The sequence below is a fragment of the Astyanax mexicanus genome, chromosome 2 (assembly GCF_023375975.1).
Source record: "Astyanax mexicanus isolate ESR-SI-001 chromosome 2, AstMex3_surface, whole genome shotgun sequence".
NCBI lineage: Eukaryota > Metazoa > Chordata > Actinopteri > Characiformes > Acestrorhamphidae > Astyanax > Astyanax mexicanus.
Genome location: NC_064409.1, coordinates 22,509,705 through 22,527,612, shown reverse-complemented (window position 1 = coordinate 22,527,612; position 17,908 = coordinate 22,509,705). Strand labels below are relative to the sequence as shown.

The following is a 17,908-nucleotide window of genomic DNA, read 5'->3' as shown; positions in this document are numbered from 1 at the left end:
TTCATACACTGATGAGCCATAACATTAAAAACATCTTGTGCCACAAAATCAAATCTGACCCACAAGACTGAAGTTTCTGGACCCCTTTAGAAGTTCTGTATGTTGAGAAGATTCACGAAATTCAGTAAGCTATGTATACTTGATGATTTAGAGATGTTCTGACACAGGCCTTTAGGACATTACAATTAGTTTGGTTCCTGTCAAAGTCTCTGATATTCTTACACTTGTCCATCTCTCTGCCTCTGACACAATTGTCAGTAGTTTTAAAGTGATAGATGATTGGTGTATATATCTTAATGTTCGTTAGCACACAAAAACCTGCTTATTTTAGATTATGACGTTCAGAAACAATATAATTCAACATAAATGTGACTATAATAATCTGGAGGAAGGGGGGATTTTAATACCACCACCCTCACAAGCACAGTTGCCATTATTCTCGGGGTTTACCCACCACAAGTCAATACAGCAGCTGCTTTTGTGCTTTTGAGTGTAGCAGTTATAGCGCACACCTTTTTCTGCTTCACAAACACTCAGTCTGAGGTTTCTCATCATAATCTGAATCGCTGGACTTGTTTTCTCATGAATGTGGTGTAATAATTGAGGGCTGAGAGCAGAGGGGCTGCACAGAGAGATGACTCGGCTGCGGCTCATGTTCTGTGGTTGAAAACAGGTTGTTTATGACAGAAACTGAGAAACTGAACTCAATCACATACAGGATACAGTAACTACTAAGTAGCCTGAGGCCTGTTAGGTGAAATATAATACTATATACAGTGGCATGAAAAAGTATTTCCCTTCTTGCATTTTCATCATACTTACATTTTTCAGATAGTCAAGCAAACTTTAATATCAAGTAAATATAAAAAGCACTTTTTAAATTATGTCTTCATTTATTAATGAAAAAAATATATAAAAAAGCATTTGCCCCCCCACCATAAAGTAACTGTGATTAATCACACTTTTTGAAAAGCTCAATTTCACTACCTGATTACTGCCAGACCCATAGAATAAAAAAATCACTTACATAGAATGTCATGTTTTGCATTGTAATATTTTCCTTTCGTGCAATTTTTCATTGGTTACATTTACATTTCTGGTAAGACTAATTTATCTACCTTGTTACTATGACTCTTATTATGAAAAAACGATTTTGAGAGGCTTTTATTTTGACAACTCAGTTGGACAGGAAGTTGTCAGAAGCCTAGTTACTAGGCTTGTTCGACTTAACCCGGCGCTGCGCAGTCCGATCGCCGCCTGGCTCGGTATGGTGCATGCTGGTTAGTTTTTTTGTCCGACTTGCGTCTGCGCCTTCATCACGTGACGATGACTTCCGGCGTTATAGTCCCGCGAGTGAAATCTGCCTGCAGCCGTCTGACCCAGGCGCTGCAGTTGCTTCCCACCAACTGCGGGAGCCTAGAGCCGCCCTGATGACGACAGAGCTTAATCCCCATTGGTTAGAAGATCCACCGACACCTATCACATGTGAATCTTTTTATTTTAAAATATATATCTCCTTAAAACCCCTTAAAAAACACAGTATTTACACTGTCATATCTAGTAGCAAGAAAGTTCATTTTCATGCAGTATTCAAAAATATTTATTTGTTCATAATCTGCATTTTATATCATAATAAAGCTCAACTGCTTTCATTTTTACTGTTTTATAAAGCGCCCTGAACTGCTCTTATTAATTATCTTTAAACCTACATAACTATTATACTGAGATCTACTTTTCTTTTCTTCTATTGTTTTTGTGTTGTGAAATGTGCTAAACAATTAAAGCTGTGTAAATTAGCATGATGTATTTATTTCCAAGAACAAAGGACAGAAAAGCTGGTCTGCAAATAAAAATTTAATCCCATTATTAATTTAGTACTACACAATACATCTGTAACATGACAGTATGTTTTGTGAATATTTATAACAAGTTTTTATCTCAATTTAATAACACTCATGTTATCTCTGTTTTACTTTTGCGATTTTATTCACACCAGAAGTAAACAAACAGCGCATTCATCGCGAGATCCTGTGTTGTTCACGTGGGCTGCAGGTGGAGACTGTCCGACCTGACTTCTCCGCTCCTCCACCCCGCCCACCTGCACACGGCTGCTCTCGCTGACCAGCAAGGCGAGGCGCAGCCGCATCTCGAACAAGCCTATCGGGTCAGTTTGACCTTTCCTGCAGTGGAGTCAGCTGCCTTTGTTTTCCTCTCCTTATTTGCTACAGTTTGTTTTCATGTTTGTTTAAGCAATGTCTGTAAGTATTTGTTTTTCATAATTGGTCATATTCATAGTTTATTTCATGCTGATAGTTCATACATTAGTTAAATAGGTTAAAACGGCAGTTAAAAAACATGGAGCTTATCTACAGTAATTAATGTCTATTCTTTTACTATTTCTGATGTATGGTTTGTATGTTTGTATTTCAGTTTCACAAAAAAGATTGATTCAGTAAAAATCACAAGAAAGAATCTGCTTCTGTGGAGTTTCTGAATCCTTATTTAGCTGCTTGGATAGCTACCATTAGTGAGGCCAAGACATAGAACCTGTCTGACAACATGAAGCAGATAAAAGATCTCAAAAAGCAACACATAATGCCCCAATCTGAAGAAATTAAAAATCAGATGAGAAAACAGTCATTGATCATCTATCAGTCTGGAACAGGTTACAAAGTCATTATAAAGCTTTGGGACTCCAGCAAACCGCAGTGAGAGCTATTATTCACAAATTGAGAAAACATGGAACACTGGTGATGCTTCCCCGGAGTGGCCGGCCGACGGAAATTATTCCAAAAGGGCATGGACAACTCATCCAGGAGGTCACAAAAACCCAGAACATCATTTAAAGAACTGCAGGTCTTACTTGCCTCAGTTAAGGTCACTGTTAATGATTCAATGATAAGAGAGAGACTGGTCGAAAATTGTCTCAATGGGAGAGTTCTAATCCAAAAAACACTGCTGAACAAAAAGAACACAACAGCCCACAGTCTCTCATTTGCCAAAAAACATCTTGATGATCCCCAGAACTTTGGGTAAATATTCTTTGGACTGATGAGACAAAAGTGGAACATTTTGGAAGGTGTGTTTCCCTTCACATCTGGCATAAACCTAACACATAATTTCAGAAAAAGAACATCATACTGAATGTAAAACATGGTGGTGGTAGTGTGATGGTCTGGGCCTCTTTTGCTGCATCAGGTCCAGGACCAGGAATTCTGCTGTTTACCAGACAATCCTGAAGGTGAATATCTGGCCATCTGTTTGTGGCCTTAAGCTCAGGTGTACTTGGGTTCTGCAGCAGGACAATACGGTGGCCGAGAAAGCCCAACGCAGTGCAAATTGAAAAGCGCTGCTAAAGCACAAAACACATCCATCAAAATTACAACACAGGCGCAGCAAATAGAAAAACGCGCTGCAAATACAACCACAACACAACGGAAGTTAGTCACAACACAACGGAATTTTCCCGGGGGACCTTAAAAGATGCTGTACCAGCTAAGCTGCGTCTTCAGTAACGTCTCGGACTTCACTATGTGTACAAAGGACAATAAGTGGCAAACAAGGCGTTTTGTGAAGCAGAACTTTTAATAATATGCACACAACCGTGGTAATCACAGGTAATAAACATAACTTACTTTTCAGAAGCTTGTTTGCCACTTATTGTCCTTTGTACACAGCTGGTACAGCATCTTTTAAGGTCCCCCGGGAAAATTCCGTTGTGTTGTGACTCACTTCCGTTGTGTTGTGGTTGTATTTGCAGCGCGTTTTTCTATTTGCTGCGCGTTTTTCTATTTGCTGCGCCTGTGTTGTAATTTTGATGGATGTGTTTTGTGCTTTTGCAGCGCTTTTCAATTTGCACTGCGTTGGGCTTTCTCGGCCACCGTAGGACAATGATCCAAAGCACACACATTAGTCCACATCTGAATGACTTAAAAAAACTGTTTTGAAGAGTGGCCTAGTCAAAGTCTGATCAGGATCATGTGGTATCTTGTTTTTTTTCCTATAATAAATACAATTATCATTTAAAAATTGCTTTTTATATTTACTCAGGTTATCTTTATCTGTTATGAAAGTTTGTTTGATAAAACATATTAGTATGACAAAAAAAACAAAACAAAAGGAATCTGTAGAGGGTAAATACTTTTTTCATGCCACTGTATATAGATTGCACTACAGATAACAATCCACAGCATAAGGTAAAACACACTGTACTGTATGACCAAATAGCTGTCGACGCCCTTTCTTATAAATTAAATCAGGTACTTTACATGCCACTAATTTTTGACAAAATTTCACACACACACACACACACACACACACACACACACACACACACACACACACACACACACACACACCTTGTCTAGCTCCTGTTAAAAGGCCTGCTATTGGAATAGCACTATCTGGAGCAAATAAATAAACATTAACCTACTGGCACCATGCCTAGTGCAAAAACATGCACAACACGCACCACAGATCGACAGAATGACATCGCATTGGCATGCAGCTCTTTCTCAGGCAGATATGTAAATGATTACCAGTGTGGTCTGATTAGACAATGGCTCCTACCACAAGAGGGCATAAAAGAGACATGTGCAGGACATTCTGTAGCCACATGTGTTGCTGTCTCTCACAGCAGGATATCCAACTGGCATTTTTCAGGATCTACAGGCCCAGCTGCAAAATTTTTGAGCAAATGTGCTGCAGGATGCCGTACAGAACTGAACTCAACTTTCATATAAAGCTTGATTTACTGTGTTGATTTACAGTGACTGACAGTGAAAGAGAAAATCCCAAGAGTCTCCTGTGAGACGGGGGAGGGCGTGGTGTTCTGGGTGTTGAGTGCAGATTTAAAGCACAGTTATATGTGGCTGAGGAACCAACTGAGAGGAAACGGAAACAGAGGGGAGTTCACCCATCCAACACAAAGTTCCGGTATGCAGTGTGGCATGCAGTCACACATATTACAGAGAGAGAGAGAGAGAGTGAGTGAGGGAGAGAGAGTGAAATGTCTTGGCACCTGGGTGTGAAATTTCAAAATCGAAACATTTAAACTGAGGCCAGTAAACACAAGCTCGGCCGTCTGCTCTCACAACACTGACCAGCTTTACCCTTCTTTTCTTTCTTTTATTCATACTGTATCCCTTTCTTTTTCTTAGCCTTTTCTGAGCAGAAAACATCACAACTAGCATAGCAAAAGATTCACTGTCATCTGGCATTTTTGTTCACATCCAGTGATTTGAACAAAGGTGTCAAAAGTATTCCTATTCATTACTCAGGCGGAAAAATATAGATACTAGGGTTTAAAACACTTCTGTAGAAGTTGGAGCATCAACTCAAGTAAATTTTTACTCAAGTAAAAGTGAAAAAAGTACTGGTTTCAAAACTACTTAATGTACAGTTACTGTACTGCTATTAACTGCTACTGCTATTACCTGTATGTCTAGTTTAAGTTCTAATGTTATGAACACTTAAACTCATTGCCATCACTTGTTTTAATACATTATCACACGTAATTCAGGAACAGCTTAGACAGTTTTGCATTGCTTTGCATTGTAGTTACTGATAGTATTCCTGAGAGTAAAGGCTGCAATACAGTCACAGAATGTAAGAGGTTAAAAATACACATTTTACTACACTATTTTACAGTTGTAGGTCCCAATGTAAAGGTCAATTGCTGTAAATACTTCTAATGACATCAACTCTACCAGTTCTTTTTACAATCAACAGTTTTGAAAAAGAATTAACTGACTGCATCACTGTCTTTCACAGAATTTATTTCCAGGTTTGTCTACAAATTATTAATAGAAGTATCTTATATTCTGATTATCATAATCATTAAAAAAAAATATATATATATATATATATATATATATATATATATATAATAAAACTATGAAGGGTAATTTGGTAACACTTTACAACAAGAGTACATTATTTAATAATACATTATTGAATAATATCTTATATTAATTATTCATTCACAGTGGTGTGAAAACTTTTTTTCTCAAGATTTTTCTTTATAAATCATTGGTTGTTCAGATCTGCTATTTCAGTGAAATATATCTTGCAGTAGACAAATACAGTGATATTTGAGAAGTTAAATAAAGTTTATAGAATTTACAGAAAGTGTGCAATAATTATTGAAACAAAATTCGGCAAGTGCAAAAATTACATTAATATTTATTAGATTCTCCTTTGGCAGAAACAACAGCCTCTGAACTCATTCACTCTTACGTTTACTTGCTCTCTCTCACTCTCTCTCCCTCTCTCTCTCTCTCTCTCTCTCTCTCTCTCTCTCACTCACTCTTTTACACTTGAATATTTCTGCCATTAAAGCTCTGTTAGTCATTAATTGTCAGTTATGTCAGTAATAATAAAATATTCTTCATTAAAAAGCATATAACTTCACTATATTAAAATATAGATATTATAATACAGTAAAACAGTTTAGTTTAGTCTCCCTCCCAAAAATACAGGGAAATATCAGCATTTAAGAAAATGAATCATGATCTTAATTATGATTAATCACAGAATTGCTCATGTGTGGCATTTTTTAGTTTGTTTATTTAAGTATAGATGCATATTTAAATGTAAATCATTACATTAATGTTGGTTTTGTGCAAAAAAAAAAAAAATTATATTGTTGTTTTAATAATAATTAAAATTTTCAAATTAAAAAAAACAAATTAGATGTTTTTTTGTTTTTTTTTATTGCATTGAAAAAGTATTAGATAGGACTCAAAATCAAATGACTCAAAGGTACTCAGGGGGAAAAATGTGCTTGGGACATTCCTACTTTCTCTTTGTTAGTCATGTACCATACCAGTTCACAATGTCACCTAAACATCCTCACAATGTGTTCTGGGCAGGTCAAATCATGTTTTCCTTGTTTTCGCCAAAAAAAAAAAAAAAAAAAGGTATAGACACCTCCTTAACATGATGTCTACATGAAGCCCACCACTGTGTTTGCTTACCTTCTACAGACTGGCCGATGCTGTGCAGGTAAGTGATGTCGGAGTAGTTCCTGCTGACCTCTGTCAGGTACTGTCCCACCTGCACTGAGTTGTGATACTTAAACTCCAGAGCGAAGCTGGACGGGGTGATCCACAAGCAGCACAGCACGAGTAACAGCATGATGTCGGCTGGAGCATGAAGCTTCTGAAGGCCTGGAGTTCAGTCTGTGAAAGCAAAAACAGCAGAAGGTCATACATACTGTACATCAGCACACATAAACAGCACAGACAGGAACATGCATAAAACAAACTACAGCATCATGGCTGGACCAAGTTTTAACTGACATATAGAATGGCCTGACATTTAGACTGTATTTTTTCGCATAGTCTATAATCAGAAATAACAAAAATCCAATTTATGTAATTTACTATGTGGACAGAATCATTTGAATACCTGATCAGTCTTAAATGCTACACAGTTTGCAGTGTTTACCATATAAATACAAAATAATTTGTTTAAATAGTTCTAAACAGTTCTGATCCTTTGTTTTTACTTCTTTGTTTAGGCAAACTTGGTAGTACTATTATTACTATTACTACTATTTACTATATTTACTTTTTTTTACTGTAACTGAAAATGATACAGCTTATAAAAAAAAAAATGAAATTCTAAAATTGTCTCAAATATTCAGGCTACCACTACTTATTACCTATTCTTACCTTTACAGTGGATAATACCACAATGTGTTCCAAATTATTATGCAAATTATATTTTTCCCTGATTTTCCTAAATGGTCAATGCAAATGACAGTATCAGTATAATAAAAGTCATCACCCGTTAGAGTATACATCAAATTTTCTTGAACAAACCTCCCGATGATAACCATATATTCCTTAAAAAAAATTAAAAATTAAAATCCACTGTTCCAAATTATTATGCACAGCAGAGTTTCAAAACATTTTATATGTTGTAAAGAACTGAAATAGGTCATTTGTTGAATTTGCAGCATTAGGAGGATTTCACATTCACAGAAATCAAAAGCTATTTCAATCAAAATCATCCTAACAGGCCAAGTTACATGTTAAAATAGGAACCCTTTTTCCTTCACGCCTTCACATTTCCTGCATCTATTAAACTTGTGAGTTTTTGGAGAGTTTCTGCTTGAAACGTTTTGCATGATGTAAAAATAGAATAGCCTCCCAGAGCTGCTGTTTTGATGTGAACTGCCTCACACCCTCATAGACCTTTTGCTTGATGATACTCCAAAGGTTCTCTATCAGGAGGTCAGGGGAGGATGGTGGCCACAACATGAGTTTCTCTCCTTTTATACCCAAAGCAGCCAATGACACAGAGGTATTCTTTGCAGCATGAGATGGTGCATTGTCATGCACGAAGATGATTTTGCTCCAAAAGGCACGGTTCTTCTTTTTGTACCATAGAAGAAAGTGGTCAGTCAGAAACTCTATATCCGTTGCTGAGGTCATCTTCATACCTTCAGGGACCCTAAGGAGGCTACCAGCTCTTTCCCCATGATTCCGACCCAAAATGTGACTCCGCCCCCTCCTTTCTGACGTCACAGCGTTGTTGGGACATAGTGGCCGTCCACCAACCATCCACTACTCCATCCATCTGGACCATCCAGGGCTGCATGAGACTCATCAGTAAACAAGACTGTTTGGAAATTAGTCTTCATGTATGTCTGGATGCACTGCAACCGTTTCTGCTAGTGAGCTCTGATTAGGGGAGGCCGAATAGTAGGTTTATGCACCACAGCAAGCCTTTGAAGGATCCTACAACTCGAGGTTTGTGGGATTTCAGAGGCACCAGCAGGATTGTAATGGCATTTTCTTGCCTGGCAGAAACCTTCCTCATTTTGCCTTTATCTGCATGAACCCATCTGAGCTCTGAATCAGCCACAAATCTCTTCACAGTACAAAGATCCTGCTTAAGTTTTCACAGAAAAAAAAAATTGTACCTTGTCCAGAGCATTGCACTATTTGACACTTTTCAGCAGCAGAGAGATCCTTTTTCTTTTTCATGTTGCTTGAAACCTGTGGCCTGCTTAATAATGTGGAACAGTTTTCTTTTTATTGGGCTCACCTGGCAAACTTATTATGACAGGTGTCTGAGATTGATTTCAGTGATCCAAAGAGCCCTGAGACACAATATCATCCATGAGTTTAATTGAGAAACAAAAAAAAAAGAATCTTTATGGCACTTAAATCCAATTTGCATAATTATCTGGAGCACGGTTTATTACTGTTTTGAAAAACTAACAAAATGTATCAAGGCAGAAGCTTGATACCCATGAAACAGTTTCCTTACCTTCCCATATGTTAACACTCATTACAATTTTTTATATAAAGACTTTTCACATTTATTCCAAACAGTTAAAAACAATGATGTATTATTCTTTATTGTTTATATTATTATACAATTGTATTTACTTTATGCTTTCTTGGTAAAGTTGATGTCTCACTCACTCACTGGTTATTTGTCTATCATGTAATACATTAGTTTCCTTTTTAGCGTTGTCCACAGGAATGCTCTGTCATCATCACTTTGCAGTGTGCCCATTTAGATGCACGTTTCTCATATGCAGCATCATCATAACATGTTTTGATTGGCATTTGTTTACTGTCTGTAATTCCCAAGACTCTTTTAAGCTGAAGAAATATAATTTAAAACAGTTGTACACAGAGATGATAATAATGATGATTCCACTGGATTCAAGCCCAAGCATGCAGGTTGGATCTTTTTAATGAATAAACGTCCAAACCGCAGCTCTGAGCAAATTACCGGGCTATATTTAAAGCTCCTCTGACAACAGACTGTCATACAGTAATCTGATCCCTAATGTACAGCTTGAGCTGTCTAATGCGTCTAACGCACAGCCGCAGTCTGATTACCTGCCAGACTCGTTTCTGAAAACAATCCGCTGACTCTCTATTGACACGGCAAATAAGAAAACAGTGTTACAGCAGCAATTACTGATAATACTGATAATACTGCTGCTATTAATACTGTTACTATTACTGTTACAACAGTGTTATCATGACACATACTACAGCAATGCTACTAGAACTAGTAACACTATCACTACAGCTACTGCTACAACTATCACAGCACTTTTACCATCTAATACACTACTATAATACTACTAACACTCCCACTGTTATCAATTCAACTACTGCTATTGCTACTATTACCACTATTAGCACTGCTACTACAACTGCTGTTACTGATACTGCTATTACTGCTATTATTACTACTGCTATTACTCCTACAATTACTACTGCTTTTACTGTTACTATTATTTTCTGTTACTGCTACTATAACTGCTATTACTGCTACTATTACTACTGCTATTACTGCTACTGCTATTACTGCTACTATAACTGCTATGACTGCTACTATAACTGCTGCTACTGCTACTATAACTGCTGTTACTGCTACTATTACCACTGCTATAACTGCAACTATTACCACTGCTATTACTGCTAATACTGTTACTATTATTCCTGCTATTACCGCTACTATAACTGCTACTATTACTGCTGCTATAATTGCTACCATTACTACTGTTATTATTGCTACTGCTATTACTGCTACAATGATTACTATGACTGCTACTGCTACTATTACTAATGCTGACATTGCTACTATTACTGCTGTTATTGCTACTATTACTACTGATATTATTGCTACTATTACTGGTATTACTGCTAATATCATTACTGCTGTTATTGCTACTATTACTACTGTTACTGTTATTATTCAAGCTATTGCTGCTGCTATTACTGTTACAATAACTGCTATTACTGTTAGTATTACCTGGATATATTACTGTTATTAACACTGCTATTATTGGTACTATTACTGCTACTGTTGCTGCTACAACTGCTGCTGCTACTACTAGTACTAATACTACTACTACTGTTATTACAACTATTGCTACTGCTACATGAGTTACCATGACATAAACTGTCATGCTAATCCATGATAACATTACTGCTGTTATTAACTGCTACTGCTATTACCTGTATGTCTAGTTTAAGTTCTAATGTTATGAACACTTAAACTCATTGGCATCACTGCTGGTTCCTGATTGATTTAATACATTGTCCTACATAATTCAGGAACAGCTCAGGCAGTTTTGCATTGCTTTGCATTGTAGTTACTGATAGTATTCCTGAGAGTAAAGGCTGTAGTCACAGAATGTAAGAGGTTAAAAATGCACATTCTACTACACTATTTTATTGTTCTAGGTCCCAGTGTAAAGGTCTATTACTGTAAATACTTATAATGTTATCAGCTCTATCAGTTGTATTTACAAATAACAGTTTTGAAAAAGGGATTACTGACTGCACCACTGTCTTTTAAAGAATATATTTTAAGGTTTGTCTACAAATTATTAATAGAAGTATATTACATTCTGATTATTATAATTATTTAATAACAAAAATCCTGCAAATATGTAAAATGTAATAATAATAATAATAATAATAATAATAATAATAATAATAATATTACGGATAATTTGGTTACATTCTACAACAAGGGTACATTATTTAATAATACAGCGGAATATCTTATATATTAATTATTCATTGATTATTTATTAACTATTACAATCACAACAAGTGTTAATAATACTACTACTGCAGCGTAAACTACTTAAACCATTATTGATTATATTATAATATGTGGATATAAACACTTAACATTTTAATATTGTCTTTAATATTAATGAAAGTATACATACTTTTAGTATAGATGCTGTTATAAAATAATACAACTAATACTAATACAACTTTTGCAAGTAATTATAACAAATTATTATTGATATTAATATGATAAGCTAAAAATATTACAGCGTATTTTAATATAAGCACTAGAAATTCAAGGCATACTGCAGCGTCACTACTTTTACAATAGATGTCTTTACAAAGTAATATTAATAATACTATTAATAGTTTATTTACCGCTATTATTACTACTTATTTTTAGAAATTGTAATAATATAATATAAAATATTATATAATAAAATAATATAGTATAATAAAATATTAAAATATATTACAATATATAATAATATATAATAAAATCTCTAATTGTCTGTATTTTTGTTGCCGTTGTTATTACTTTCAGAGTGCTTACAGTTCTAAACTAAAACTATGAGTGCAATTAGCTACTACTGCTATTATAACTTTATTCAAAACTATTAAAGCTGATAATAACATATACTGAACTTCTGCTCCTACTGTTACTGTTCCTCCAGACAGTGCTGCAGCTGCTGCTGTTACTGGTGTGAGTGTTACTGCTGGTGTAGGTACTCACCCAGTTCTCCCAGTCTCACTCCAGCTGTCTCCTGTCTGAGCTCAGCTCTGCTCTCTCGTGCTGTAGAACTCAGTGACTGAGCTGTTTCTCTGCGGCACGAGCTTCACTCTGCCCCATGCGCGCGCGCGTGTGTGTGCGTGTGTGTGTGTCTGAGTAAGAAAGGCGGAGCTTCAGAAGTAGCGCTCATATAAAGGCACAGAGAGTGGGAAAGTCTATTGTGTGTGCATGTAGTGGCCACTTTATTAGAAACACCCAACTTCAACTTCGACTCACTGATCACTTTATCATAAACATCTATTTTATCTACTTCATAGCTTTCAATATATTCAGTTATTAACTTTTGACCATTTTCTGCTTTATAATTAAAAATGAATTATTATTAGATTTTAGAAATTATTTGTTTAGTAATGTTATTCTAATGATAATTATTATAGTACAGTAGTTTTATAATGTATGTCAGGAACATACCAAATGCTCCAACTCCCATAATCCACCTTCACCCACTATCAGACCTCACTACAACTCCCATAATTCACCTGCACCCACTATCAGACCTCACTACAACTCCCATAATTCACCTGCACCCACTATCAGACCTCACTCCAACTCCCATAATTCACCTGCACCCACTATCAGACCTCACTACAACTCCCATAATTCACCTGCACCCACTATCAGACCTCACTACAACTCCCATAATTCACCTGCTCCCACTATCAGACCTCACTACAACTCCCATAATTCACCTGCACCCACTGTCAGACCTCACTTCAACTCCCATAATTCACCTGCATCCACTATCAGACCTGATTCCAACTCCCATAATTCATCTGCACCCACTATCAGACCTCACTACAACTCCCATAATTCACCTGCATCCACTATCAGACCTCACTCCAACTCCCATAATTCACCTGCACCCACTATCAGACCTCACTCCAACTCCCATAATTCACCTGCTCCCACTATCAGACCTCACTACAACTCCCATAATTCACCTGCATCCACTATCAGACCTCACTCCAACTCCCATAATTCACCTGCACCCACTATCAGACCTCACTCCAACTCCCATAATTCACCTGCACCCACTATCAGACCTCACTCCAACTCCCATAATTCACCTGCTCCCACTATCAGACCTCACTACAACTCCCACAATTCACCTGCTCCCACTATCAAATAAATATAAATAAATGTACCGCAAGTACAGAGTGTATAGAGAATCTTTATATATTTTCTGAGGTTATTATTTTGTTTATTTGCTCTTCTTTGCTTTGAGACCAGCAGTTTCATTGTATTCTATTCTGACAAAGAACCACTGTGCTGAAATATGTCTGTAAGACCCTAAGGGAGACACACACATATACACACACACTCACACACACACACACACACACACACACACATAGGCCTGTCTGTGCATGCTTGTCTATGCATTGTCTCTTCACTCTTATGAACTGTCCGTTTATCTGTCTGTATGTCTGTCAATCTATTTTTCCATTTTCTCTGTTTTCCTACTTTGCAAAAATATATTTTCCATCTCTATGGTACTGAAGAGGTGTCCAACTATTTGTACACACCCCTTTTAAACAAACAGCTGGTCTAGTCTGTGAGAAGGGCTGCCAAAAGAATCGGAATCTCACGAGCAGTTAAACCAGCATAAACCTTCTGGTAGTACCAGGTGTGTGTTGGAGGGGTATAAAGTCCCCCAGTATTGAGCTCTGACTATTGGTATTGTGTTGAACTAATGTGTTGAATCATCAAACTCCATCCAGTACTTTAGTTGGGAAGTTGGGGAACAGTTGTCTTTTTACTGCTGAATGCAATCAAATTCGGCAATGCTCCAAATTCTACAAACCCAAGCATTTCAGGCCTGCAGTGTATTCCAAAGTATAGTTGGGACAGAGTAACAAAAGGCTGGAAAATTAAACAGTACTAATAAAAACTGCTGCAATCACAGAAATGAACTAACTAACTTACACGATTCAGTATGAAAAGAGCATTTTAGAGGAAGAAATTGTCTGAAAATTGTGGATCAATTTCCTAAAATGTTCCTTAATCATAAGACGCAACTTCATCAAAAATTCAAAAATTAAAAAAAAAAGTATCTGTAGAAATCCCTGTGTGTAAGGGACAAGCCTGACGGTCAGTATTGTGGATGCTGGTGATCTTCGGGCCCTCAGGCAGCACTGCAATAAAAAAATGTTGTACTGATTCTGTACTGGAATCACTGCATGAACTCAGAAACACTTCCAGAAATCACTGCTCTAATACTATAATGCACACATGCAGCTTTACACTGGATCATGAAGAAGCAACCATATGTCAACACCATCCAGAAAGCAAGTGTCATTTTCTCTGGGCTAAAGCTCATTAATAAAGTAAAATTTTGAATAATCTGGCCACAAAACAGTTTTCCATACCCCAGTCTAATATAAATGAGCTTTTCCATACCGTCCCATTTGGGGTTGAAGTAGAAAATCTTTTCTGCACAGTAGAGACAGTTACTCCAACAAAAAATCAGGATAAACTGAGATGAGTGAGTGAGTGTGTGTTGATGTGTGTGATTTTCTCGGTTCTGACCCAATGCTAGCTATGATTACAGCAGTGTAAACACATCAGAGGACCGCAGAACTGTGGTTTTACCCTCACGTTGCCTTCATCTACTCCTCCAGTCTGTGAAGTTCAGTCTGAGTCAGTTAATCAGCAGCGAGAGGAAAGTTTAACTTTCACCCCATTAGATCAGCACCGCTGGTACAGCAGTGGTTCTGCTGTGTGTGTGTGTGTGTGTGTGTGTGGTCTGTCAGTGTTTCATTCCATCACTCATTACTCTTCTCTGTTGTGACAGCAGTAAAAACGCTTGCCAGCATCACCGTTCAGAAAAACCCACAGCAGAGAGGTGAATTTCCACCCCACCCACACCCCCGTCCACTCAACAGCTCATCATCACAGCCTGTGTGGGGCCGGTACAGGTGTGAGGTAAGGCAGGTGTGGGCGGGGACAGGTGTGTGTGTGTGTTAGGACAGGAAACACACCCGTGTATAATGTGCAGGAGGTGATGATAACTGCGGTCCCTGTCTGTCCCACAGTCTGGAGCTCCATCCCTGATCTTTCTAGGGTTCATTACTGCTTTCATCTGAGCCTAGAGTTAGTATTTGATCTGTCTGTCTATCTGTCAGTCCATGCATTCATTTGTCTGCCTATCTGTCTATCCACTCATCCATCTCTCGTCCTGTCTGTATAGCCATTTATTCTTTCATTCATGCATTTCCCTATCTGACTAGTCATTCAATTAGCCACAGTCCTGTTTAATTATCTATCTATCTATCTGGCTGTCTGCCAATCCATGTGTCTGTCGTAAGTGTCTGTCTGTAGGTGTGTCTATCTAGTCTCTTACTTATTATGGAATCATTAACACTGACCTTAACTGAGATCAGCGAGGCCTGCAGTTCTTTATAGGTTGTTCTAGGTTCTTTTAAGACCTCCTGGATGAGTTGCCCATGCTCTTTTGGAGTAATATCTGTGTAACTTTTTCCTTTTCTAGACTGATAGATGATCAATGATTTTTTGTTTTCTCATCTGTTCCTGAAGTTCATTTGACTGGGGCATAATTTGCTTTGATTTGTGAGATTTTTTTTATTCTGCTTCATGTTGTCAGACAGGTCATATTTAAGTGATTTCTTGATTTTACAGGTGTGGTGGTAATCAAGCATGATTTTGGCTAGTAAAATTGAACGTAGCTTTCCAGAAAACACTGGGGACAAACACTTTTTAACACCACTGTATGTAGACATCCATCCATTTATCAGTATGTCTAGTCATGTTTTTATTTGTCATCTTGCCCTCTGTCTATTAATCCAGCCATATTTCCATCTATGTGTCTGTCTGTCTGTCTTTCTGTTTATACCACCTGGTCTATCTAAGTACTGCCTTTAAGGTGGTTTGGTCATGTCCTGTTCCTCCCACTAAACAAAAACACAGCTGCAAAACACAAATAGCGCCCAGGAACATTTTTTTTTTATATATATATTTTTTACTTTTAACATCTGAACACTCAAACCACTTACACAAGAACATTTTTCAACCCCTTTTATGTTTGATAAGGAACATTACTGGGAATTGTAATTGCAATTGTAATAGAAAGTATAGAAAAATAGTCAAGTAAATCTGCATCAAAATATAATGAATAAAATCATAAAATTGGCTCTTTCCTGAACTTCATTTTAAAGTCAATACAAATCCTTAATACAAATCAAACATTTCTAGTCCTCCAAAGTCCTTTCGTTTCATTATGTTTGTCTAGTTTTTTTTTTATGTAAAATGCATAATTTGGGTTGATTCCTTTATTAAGTGAAGTACAGAGTAAACTACTTCAAGTGCAGCTACTTCAAGTGTCCTGTAGGAGTTTTCAAAACCCTCAAATTTGTGTAAAGTGTAAATCATTTATTTTGCTAGAGAGAATAAGGGTTTTGTATCACCCACACCTGTAGCCTGTGTACAGGTCAAGGCATGTTATTAGGTTAATTTTGAAATTAATTAATTAAACACAAACATAATAAATAATGAAAATTCTCCACCCGTTTACCTGTTTTGTACAGTAACAGGTTTAGACAGTAATAGACCTGTGTAACCAGGGTTACTGAGTGCTGATTGGCTGGTGAGCTGGCAGGATAAACTCATGGACCCCATCAATGAAGCTCTGTTAGACAGTCCCATAACTGCAGTTCAAACATTTACCAGCAGCACTGAGATACTCTATATTCTGCTCTTGTGGAAAGAAATATATAAACAAAATCATGAACTATTTACACATGGCACCTTCTGGCATCTGACGTTCTGCTCTGGGTCCAGTGTTGCCAACTCCAATAGGAAGATCTGGCTCTTATTTGGACTGGAGGATCCGGGTCGGGTACAGCCCTGCATGATCTGGGGTTTGGAATCTAGATTCATAATGCTCTTCTTTTCATTGTGTGCAATCAAATTCTCACAGCAATTTTACAGAATCTAGTAGAATAAGTCTTCCCAGCATAAAAAACAGCATAAACTCTTTTTAGTACCATTGATTTCAGAGAAAACACTGAATAAACAGTTGAATAAAAGTTTTTGTGTATATTTTATTGTAGATCATTGTTTTGGAGAATGAACTGTGTTGTGCTTGTGTGTGTGTGTGTGTGCGTGTGCACGTGTGTGTGTATCTATCGTGAGCAGGGCGCTGTAGTGGAAAATGTGAGGCTGGGTTTAATCTTTCGGCTCATTTGCAATGAAAACACAGCTCAGCAACACAGGACTTTATCACAATATGAAAACACTGCAACTCACATATATAGTACAATTCAAAAGCTTGGACACACTTTTTCATTCAATATGCTTATGTTTTTCATACTTTTTAAATGAACACTGAAGTCATCCAGATTATGAAGGAACACATAAGGCATCATGTAGTAACTTAAAAGTGTTAAACAAACTTAAATATTCTGTAAAGCATTTAGGTGCTCTTATCTTGGATGTTGTTAACTTGCAGTTTGTGAGGCTGGTAACTCTGATGAATTTATCCTGTGCAAACAGAGGAAACTCCTGATGAGAGCCAGTTTCATCATAACATTTTTGA

General features: G+C 37.0%; 1 protein-coding gene across 1 annotated transcript in view; it reads right to left on the bottom strand.

Annotated features, from left to right (window-relative positions):
* Positions 1-12,404, bottom strand: part of cpm (carboxypeptidase M) — an 81,284-nt gene extending 68,880 nt beyond the window's left edge. The window contains exons 1-2 of the mRNA XM_049473840.1: positions 12,298-12,404; positions 6,978-7,181 (exon numbers count right to left, since the gene is read on the bottom strand). Coding sequence (XP_049329797.1) covers positions 6,978-7,137 — 160 coding nt within the window. The 5' untranslated portion in view covers positions 7,138-7,181; positions 12,298-12,404. The remainder of the gene's footprint in view (positions 1-6,977; positions 7,182-12,297) is intronic.
* Positions 12,405-17,908: the final 5,504 nt, after the last annotated feature.